The 10118-nt window shown below is 41.7% G+C and overlaps 1 protein-coding gene across 1 annotated transcript; it reads right to left on the reverse strand.

Moving 5' to 3' along the window:
- Positions 1-719: 719 nt before the first annotated feature.
- Positions 720-2411, reverse strand: LOC308129043 (potassium voltage-gated channel subfamily A member 10; the record flags this gene model as incomplete). The annotated part of the gene is made up of 1 exon (XM_080494795.1): positions 720-2411. The coding sequence occupies one exon, from the start codon at positions 2409-2411 to the stop codon at positions 720-722; it is 1692 nt and encodes a 563-aa protein (XP_080350921.1).
- Between the last annotated feature and the right edge of the window lie 7707 nt (positions 2412-10118).

The raw sequence follows: 10118 nt of genomic DNA on the forward strand, positions 1-10118 counted from the left end.
TTGCAGCCTATCTACAAGATTAACAGTGGACGTGTTAATGTGCCAACTATTCATCATGCAGATATTGTTACACTGTCACACGGAGAAGTGCGGCTGGCTGAGCGTTCACAGCTATAGATATACTGATAAGACAATGTGTGCGCGCTGCTGTCCTCTAGCCTTACACTGGACACGTTCGCTTGCCCTTGAGAATCATGCCAAGTCCCATCTGGGACCTGCTGAGTATGATGAAGTGTAGACTAACATGGAGCAGTGATGTAATACGAGCACAGATTATAGTTTCACTTAAATGCTACAATTTACAATTCTGACTCATAATATCTACTATGCTAATAGAGATTGACATGACCGGTCCTCCACGTTATTTACTCCAACAATCAGCATTTTAAAGTTCAGTCATTTTACTGCTAATTGCACTGTAGGAGACAACAATGGTATTTTTCACATGTTCTCATCAAAGTTTACTAAAACTGTTGTTGCTGAGTTGTGTTAATTGCACTTTGACACATCCACATACAGAAAGACAACTTGTGTAAAGTATGTCTTGCCACATAGTGCCTATTAATACTGTCATTATCCACACAAATGCTGTCATACTTGGAAGTACAAAATAATGAGAACAACAAAGTGATAATACCTGGCGCATCTCGCTAAAGGATATGTTTGATCCCTCAGCAGCATTAACGTCCTTTAAATCAATGAATACGTCAGTGTCTTTATCAGTGCATGCCATTTTTCTCATTCTGCCAGTTGCCATTACTTTTGTTGAGTGAGGGTGTGCTTCCATACTTGTTAGCAGCAGACATTTTCTGGGCAGCCTCGGCTGCCGCGTCCATCACCTGTTTTTCTTCTTGCTCAGTCTCACGGTGGTAAAAATAGTTGAAGTTGGAGACAATGACAGGGACGGGCAAAGCAATGGTCAGCACACCAGCAATGGCACAGAGAGTGCCAACCATTTTGCCTCCCATGGTGATGGGGCACATGTCTCCGTAACCCACGGTGGTCATCGTCACCACGGCCCACCAGAATCCGTCGGGGATGCTAACAAACTGTGTCTGTGGCTCATCCACTTCTGCAAAGTAGATGGCACTTGAGAAGAGGATGACTCCTATAAAAAGGAAAAAGATCAGCAGTCCGAGTTCCCTCATACTGGCTTTCAAGGTCTGCCCCAGAATCTGAAGGCCTTTGGAGTGTCGGGAAAGCTTAAAAATTCGGAAGACCCTCACCAGTCGGATGATTCGTAGGATTGCTAAGGACATGTTCTGACCAGAGTTCATATCATCATCGGGCGTTGTGGCGAGCTCTGTTCCCAGGGTTACGAAATAGGGAATTATAGAGACTATGTCAATGATATTCATGATGTTGTTGAAGAAATCACTTTTACTGGGGCACACCACAAATCGGACGCCAACTTCAAAGCAGAACCAAATGATGCATATAGTCTCAACAATGAAAAAGGGGTCTGTGACATATGCCATCAGGTCTTTAGTGGCCGGATGAGGGGCTGACCCATCTTGGGTGCCGTTGATATTTTGGGTTAAACCCGAAAGAATGTCAGTGTCGTCCCTGAACTCTGGCAGAGTCTCCAGGCAAAAGATGAAGATGGAAATGACAATGACAAACACAGAAACCAGAGCTACAGATCGGGCTGCACTGGAGCTCTCAGGGTATTCAAACAGGAGCCAGAACTGCCTCTGGAGTTCATTCGTAGGCAAAAGGACCTCTGGCTCTTTGATGAATCCTTCATCTTCACGAAACTGCTCCATCGCTTCATGACCCAACTCATAGAAAACTATTTCGTTTGCAAAAACATCTAACGGAACATTGGCTGGTCTGCGTATTCTCCCCCCGGACTGGTAGTAATAGAGAATTCCATCAAAGGAAGGGCGGTTTCTGTCAAAGAAGTACTCGTTCCTCATTGGGTCAAAGTAGCTTATTCTCTTCATGGGGTCACCGAGCAGAGTCTCCGGAAACTTTTTCAGGGTGCTGAGCTGGGTCTCGAACATCAGGCCCGATATATTGATGATGACTTTTTCATCTTTTTCTTCAATGCAGATCTTTTCAAACAAATCTTCATTTTCATAATATTCCTTGGGCATCCTACTGAAGACGCTATCAGTGGGAGACTCGCTGTTGATCAGGAGCTTCAGGTTAGAGATTAAGCTGCCACTGCTGGAGTTGGCCTTGGTGGTCAGAGTTGGAGGAGTGGAGGGCGACAACCCGTCCTGAGCAGACCGATGGCTGCGCCGTCCTCGGTGTGGCGATTGCTGAGGAGAAGCCAGTCGATGGGTTAAAAGACTCTGGTCTGGAGCCTCTGAGGGTGGTGAAGTCGGGTACCCGGAGTCGTTGGGGTCGCCCAGGTTGATGCCAACATCATCCATGTTCTCAAAGTTAACAAGCGGCACCTCCATCGCCTGAGTGATCTTTAGCCAGATCTCAGACTATCAGCCTGGTTCAGGAGACGGAGGAGACGCCACAGCCAGTGCCACGCTGAAGATCCTGGCAGTGCCCCCCTCCTCCTGGTTATCATTCAGGCAGTTGTGTGCTACTTGTGGTCTCAGCAGTTTAAGTGATCTGTAAAGAAAAATAGGAGAATCAAAGCAATGTCATGCTATTCTTTTTTTTTTTTTTTTATTCTGCATCGTAGGTTTGTTTGTAAAGAAATTTCTTGTCAGCTGCTGTTTGCTTCAGCAGGAAAACTGTCATCTGATACTTTGCTCGTACAGTCATTTTTCACCCCCCTTTTCAATTTTCTCCCTTGACCTAACCGAAAACAATAAACTCCACAAATTTAGCTCTTAAAGTGCTTACCCAGAGCATGGATAGTATTGTTGCTGATCTGGTGCAGCGAAAGAGTTTCATTTCCTTATGGAAATCAAATCTAACTCACCAATACTGAACTACTTTTAACCTTCTCTGTGTCTAAATGTTTAATTGTACGTTTCCAACAACACACTTGGTTAATAGATCTCAAACCTTGTTCAGGTGCAGGATAGTCTATCAGCGTCACATTTACTTTATCTCTAAGTAGCTGTTTATCATTCCATTTGCCGGGTTCGGACAGGTAACCAAATCCCGACACACGCTTTTAGAACGTAACCTCTGTGTCCACTTGACACTGGGGGCCCTGCGAGACTCTGAGAGTCACTGGGTTTCTTTTCCACTTGAGGTGTAGCAGATAACATAACAGTTCAGGATATAGCTTTGAGTCTTCTTACAAAAGGATATCATATAGAGCTTATGCAAAAATACATGTATTGATTGTGCCGTGTCAGCATGAAAGGATCTCTGAGTCAAGGATGAAGGGCAGACAGAGACACAGAGGAGTAAAAAAAAACCAAACAATTTGTGGAACCTTTTTGTATCTTACAAACTTTAATTTCTTTCTAATAACAACTCTATCCTGCAAAAATATCACAACTATGATTTTAGCTTTATATGACACTGAATTGACATTGAAGGACACAGCTGATAGATTGACGTCACTTCAGGTTGCAGCAACAAAAGGCTCCAAAAATGCATGCAAATGTATTCTGAAATGCAAAAGTGGAAAAGTGTAAATCCAGCTGTGTGCAAATGTCTGCACAACTCACCTCTGTCCCGGACTCTGCAGAAGTTGTTGTTGCCTCTCTATCCTGCCTAGCAGCTCCGCTCTGCTTCTCCTTACTCCCTTCACTCTCCCTCATCCAAACTCACAATCAAGAGTGTCTCTAGCGCTATTAAAGCTCCCACTGGGTAATTTAACACCATATAGGAAACCTGAGATGCCAGAGGTATCCACACCTACTCGCAAACATGCACAGGTTCATGCACACAGAAACACTGGCAACCCCCCCCCCAAAAAAACAAAAAAAAAAACACGTGCAGGCAACTCACTGTGTTTTGAATGTGGGGGTCACCTGGCTTTATTCTCCATGCTCCCTCCTCCGACAGTGGGGAAGCTCTAGGTAGGCTCTGTGATAGGAGATTTACCCTGCAGGAGCCAATCACTGTTTGATGAGGCGGAGGGACTGTGGGACCCACTCTTTTCCCCCCCTTTCCTGCAGAGTAAGCATCCACATGCGGGATCATCCAATCCCCCCTCACCTTGGGGATTAAACTGTATTCTTCCCTTGCTACAGCACTTGTCATAGCTCTCAATACCTGCAGCGGCTCACATCTGCCCAGGGACTTCAGCTTCTCTATGTTTACATCTTTAGTAATTCACCCTGATGTGGACTGGCATTCCCTCTGACAAATAGTATTCCATGAAAATATATCCACTGAACTGTCACAGTTGTCGGTTTATATTAGTCCTGCAGCCTGATGCCTATCTGCAAAGGTCCTGTTTGTTGTAAGAAGAATTTAAAAGTGCACTTAAATCAATATTACTGATCAGAAAAAAGAACAATAGATAAGGTTGATGTATAAGAATAGAATTTTTTTTGCTGAAAAAAACAAATCCAGTACATGTATCATAGATTAACGCCTCACTCTTTGCATCTTTGAACAACTTCAGGTGAAATAAAATAGCTCTGTAGCTTTGAAGAATTGTGACAAGCTTAATTGAAAGGTTAGATTACAGTTACTGAGATACTACACTTCCTTTCTTAACAGCCCTCTCAATTGTCTCAAGGAGCAAAAACTTTAATCAAAGTTAATCTTGTACTTTTTAGAAGGGCGGCCAATTTGGCATCACACATTGAATATTGTGTTACCTGATAGACGCCTGAAATCCTTCTTTCATCTCACTGCTGTAGCTGGGAGCAGGCTGTCTGCTGGTCCCCTGTAACATTGCGGAGTGAGCAGGACCCACTGCAGGCAAGGGCACGCCGCTTCAAGGTCACAGAGAAGTGCTTTAAGACTTTACAGCCTGGGCTTTCTCATATGTCACACTTCACCTGCTCGAGGAATCTCATCAGTCACATGAGCGTCCATGAATAAAAAGGTTTTCACCTCAGATGTGCACACAAGATGTGTTGATGCAGAGAGGTGACGGTAACACAAGAATGTGCATGTGTGGAGGGAAACGTCCCTGAGCTGACGGTGTCTTTTATATTTAGGCACCGTTTTATTATCCTTGTGTGATTCTGCAAAAGTGGACATGGTTTTGAAAATTCAGCCAGTTGAGCCACGACCTGTCACTCGAACACGTCATGAGAGAAATTTCTCCATGTACAAACGGACGGGAAGATAGACAGCGAGGCAGTCGATCATAGACTGCAAGAGTGAGACGGAGAGGGTAGATAATCGATCCTTTCCCCTGCAAAATGATTTGTGTCAGAAAAAAAAAAATTTGGGAAGGGGAGGTAAATGCGTGAGATATGTGCTCCAGGATGAGGCGGACCGCATCTACTGCAGTGTCAGTTGTCGTCTCAGGAGTCCTGACAGGATACCAGAGGGATAACATCCCTCCCTCTGTCCTTCCACACAGCCCTCCATCCATCATCTATCCCTCCGCCCTCCCTGCATCCAGCCCTTTCTCTGATGACACTGTCACCTTAACTGTAAACAGACTGTGTTGACAAAGCAATTCCTCCATCAGCAGCTTGTATGTGAACTATACTGACGCTGCATAGGTATAAACACCTCCTGTACACCTTTACGGAGCTTGACTTTGAGCCATTGACACTTGACCGAAATAGAAACGTTTGAAAAATAAAACCATTAATACATGTAACTTTAGCAGCAGCAGCATTTTCCCAATGAAAAAAAAATCCTGAGGTAAGGGTCCTCCATTCAAGGTGACATTAAAAGTTATACTAGAAGTCCTTTACATCCACATGTAAGTCTGTTTTATTGAAGATTTTATGCTGTGCTCAATGTGAATCTCACTGTATTACACAGGATACAAAACTGTTTAACTCAAATGTTAGCTGGAATAACACAAAAACAATGAGCTTCATGAACGGAGCACCTAGGACTTTCCACTCAGCCCTTGTACTCACATGAATTTGGATAAAATATCAAACACTCGGCTTTTGTAAACTTCTCACATGTCACTGGAGAGGCTGGATGAAATTACACTTACTACTACTACAACTGTATTTTATTGTACAAAGAGGTATACGAAGCAGAATGAGTATTCATGGGTGATATTAAAATAATGATTTGTACATTTCTAAATAGTTCTGATTTGCTGTTTCTCTCAAGATTTTCTGCAGAATCAACTACTTAAATAATTGGTAAGTTCTCTAATAAAAATGGTTGTATGACAGCATATGATGGTATAAGATTTTTTTTTTCTTCAAGTTGGTGTAATTGAACATTTTAAATAAATGTATGGCCCAGATGTGTGGCTTATATTCACCCGAATCTCTTTGATAAGAAAACTATTGACTCCAAGACATCAGTTAATGAAGAACATTAAACAAAATTACTTGTTTAAGACTGAATATACATAGTACATATTCATCTAGTTTATTTATTATTTATTTATTGCATTTTATAAATTACTTTTTTTTGAGGACAATATTGTCTGAACAACATTTTAAAGCTATTCAATCAGCAGAATCGTATTCCATTTCAAAACATGTTATGCCTCTTGGTCAGTTTCAATGTGTTCAATTTGATAAACTTGAGTCACAAAACAAAAATTTTAACATTTAATTTCCAAGTATTTAAATTTGTGTACTATAAAAAATAAAAGCTTCTAACTTGCTGGATATTAAATATGTCATAATGATCAAAGGCATAGTTTAATTATATTTATCTGTATTTTAGGCTGTTTAGCTATCAAAAAACCTGGCTGTTTTAAATGCTTATACACACGTAGAAATGCTAATCTAAAAGGTTCCTGGGTAAATGTTCTCTATTACATTCTACCACTTATTTATTTACATGTTTGGTGTAAAGACTGAGCTGAATGGAAAATGATCACGTCATTTTATTGTATGATTAAAATGAACATCTCCATACATGTCGCAAACACTGCAACACCAAGATGAACTCAGATGAAACGTCATTTTGAATAAGTTCTCTGCCGATGGTGGGAAATGACAATGGAAATAACGAAAGCTGTGAACTACCCGTCTCGCACACATGATCTTGGTAATTCTACCTCAAATGCCCATATGCTCATCCATTAAGGGTGACAGGATTTCAAAGTGCATGTCAGGTAGCACGGATTAGATATTCCAGCCTCGTAATCTTATAGCAGTTGTAAATGCAGCTGGTTATTCCAGTCTAGTAATCCTATATATTGCGGCAGAGGTTCCCTTCATTGCAAATAACATACAAGGTTGAGTCAGGAGGGTGCAAGGGCGTGACAGCGAGCGTATATAAACCCTCACACAAAACATAGTGTTAGATAAGAGGCGTGTTCATTCAAAACCTCACAGAGAGCCAAAAGGCATTGTGGATTGAGAGCTACTGTCTGTGATTATAGCAGAAAATCTAAACCCTGAGAGCCAGACATCATTGTTTCGAAATTCAGTTAGGAATTCTATTCAGTTCAGTTTTTATCTAAACAGCATAAACATCTCTGGTCACCTCAAGGTTTTTGTTTTAGCTTTAAAAACAGATATAAAGGCATAACAATTACATAACACATCACATTAAGCAAAACAAAACAAAGAACATTTTGCAGGATACTAGGATACCAAGATGTATCTAAAATAAACACGAGCAGCCATTTTCTCAATTCACAAGGAGAAATAAAATTTGGCACATCACGTTCAAAAGCAGTCCCCCACTTTAGTGTGGATGTTCACCGTGTATCACCTGTCCTCATTTCCTCTCTTCTTATTACTATCACCATGAAAAGAGAAATGCAACACTCAGACTCATGTGACAGCCTGAACACTGTAGGACAATAAAAAAAAAAACACCACCCGAGTTTACAGGCTTATCAGCGGCGTGGTACCTCACTTTGAGTACACCATAAATGATTTAACACACTAACCTAAGTGTAAATAATGTTACGGACAGCATTACCGTCACAAATGATGGCCAGTTTACACAATCATTGAAGACCACATCAAAACGTGACAACTTTATAAGAAGAATAAAGAAGCAACTTTGAGGGTTGAATACCTAATAAACGTCATCTCTCATTTTAAACTGCTTTCAGATATCTAAACTCACCGTATCACAAAGTCTCCTGTAAAGAAAACTCATTTCTGCTTCTTGCATCTGTGATCTTGTTCTTTATATCATGACCCAATGTGTGTGACTATAGGTGACAGTGGAGATGCAGATGTCTGACAAACATAGAGAATCTTACAGTCCGGCTCCCTTTTCACTATCACATTCTAGTATAAGCTAACTAGAGGCACTGTGCCAAGAAAGCAATATGACAACATCATCTGCAAAGAGCAGACACTAGACGCTCTCGCTCCACACTCGATACCCTGCTGACCTCGGTTTTGCTTCAGCATCCTGCACGTCAACATCATAAATAAGGGTGGGGATAACAGAGGACTCTACTACTGCCCATGAACGACTGCATAATGAAATTTAGCAATGCATAAAGACAGAATAGTCTCCAGGTATGAGTATTGCATTGTGTACAGTATTATCTTTGTTACCTCAAATTCTCAAAGTTTGAAGAAGTTCTCAGGTCCCGAGCCTCTTTTACATTATGAAACTTCCGATCCTAAAGGTATAGCTTTTACGTTTTCATAAATATTATACCCCTGGTGATAGTCACTGCTGAATTATTTGACCACCTTCGTCTTTACGTTGCTCCTTTCAAGGGGTCACCACTGCAGACCATCAACCTACATGTCACCCAATATCCCCTGCATCCGCTACTGTTACACCAGTCATCTCATTCTCCTCCGTCACTACATCTTGGACTCTTCACTGAGGTCTTCCTCTTCTCCTCCTGCCTGGCATCTGCATCTTTAACATCCTAAACCAGCCCAAACACATCCAAACCGTCTCAACCTGGCTTCTCCAGCTCTGACTCTGAACTGCTTGCTCTTCGCAGTCCCTCTGATCTGTTTATTTTACACCCACAGTTCAGTGTGGTGACATGTGGACATTATTTTACCATCTCAATGCTGACATTTAGGATCTGTTGTTTTCATTGCCATTTTTTGTTGCACTAACCAAACACTAATATGTCAGTAGCAGAAATGTATGAAACAGTGTGGAGAGGTGACTTTCTTGTAGATTTGTTTGTCTTGTTGTGAAAGACCACAGAATTTCACCACTGGATCCAAAGAAACTCTGTTTAAAGAGGATCTAACCTGTAAACGTCATAACCAAACTACCATACAGTATGCAGTTCCAGTGAGACAGTAATACAACATTTGTCAGGTGGAGAATCTCACAGATCCTCTTCAAGTAGTCAGAAACATAATGCATTTTCTATTTTTGTTTACCACAAATTTAAAAGGTTTTCTTCACGGTACAGTGTTTCGTATGTTAGCATAGGAGAGAATATCAGAAACAAACAAATTTCCCCTCTTGTCCATATTTTTTTGTCTAGATTTTTTTTTCTGTCAGAAAGTAGATATGAAAAACTTTTCTCAGATAAAACTCACCACATTGCATTATTCTGCGATGTAAACACCGAATGTCCCACAAGAGAATAAAGAAACCCCATTTTTCAGTGCACCAAGATCGCAATGGGAGAGCGCTTTGTATGCACACTTCCCCGTCATTGTTTGGGCTGAGGATTTGGTCTGTAGCTGATGGAAACGCATGTGCTCATTCAGAGGACTGCAACTCCACTAAGGAGATTATGTAACTCAGGAGATCAGCCTGGAGAATCACCCTCGCAGATGAATAGCCCGGACTAAATACTACAGATTTAATTGAAATGTCTGGATTGTGCAGCATCACTAATCAAAAAGACAAGTGCTAATCTTGGCTGACTCCTTGGACCCGTCGTGCCACCGAGAGGTGAACGCTCACTATAATCACTTTCGAAGCCACAACATTTAACACCACAATCCACAGCGGTTTAACCCCCCCACCCCCCCCCCGCAATTCCCCCCACCCCTGCTGATTAAATGGTGCTTTCCTTCAGTACATGAGCTTTTCTTGGGCACTTTTGTTTCTTCTTCTCTAAATTCACAACACTGCGCAGACTTCTTCAAATCGCACGCTGTGGGAAGAATGACTTCTCAGCCAACAGCCATGCAGGGAGGATGAATGCCACACACCACCCACTGTTTTTGACATCAACA

The sequence above is a fragment of the Blennius ocellaris genome (genome assembly GCF_963422515.1).
Source record: "Blennius ocellaris genome assembly, chromosome: 4".
NCBI classification, from domain to species: Eukaryota; Metazoa; Chordata; class Actinopteri; order Blenniiformes; family Blenniidae; genus Blennius; species Blennius ocellaris.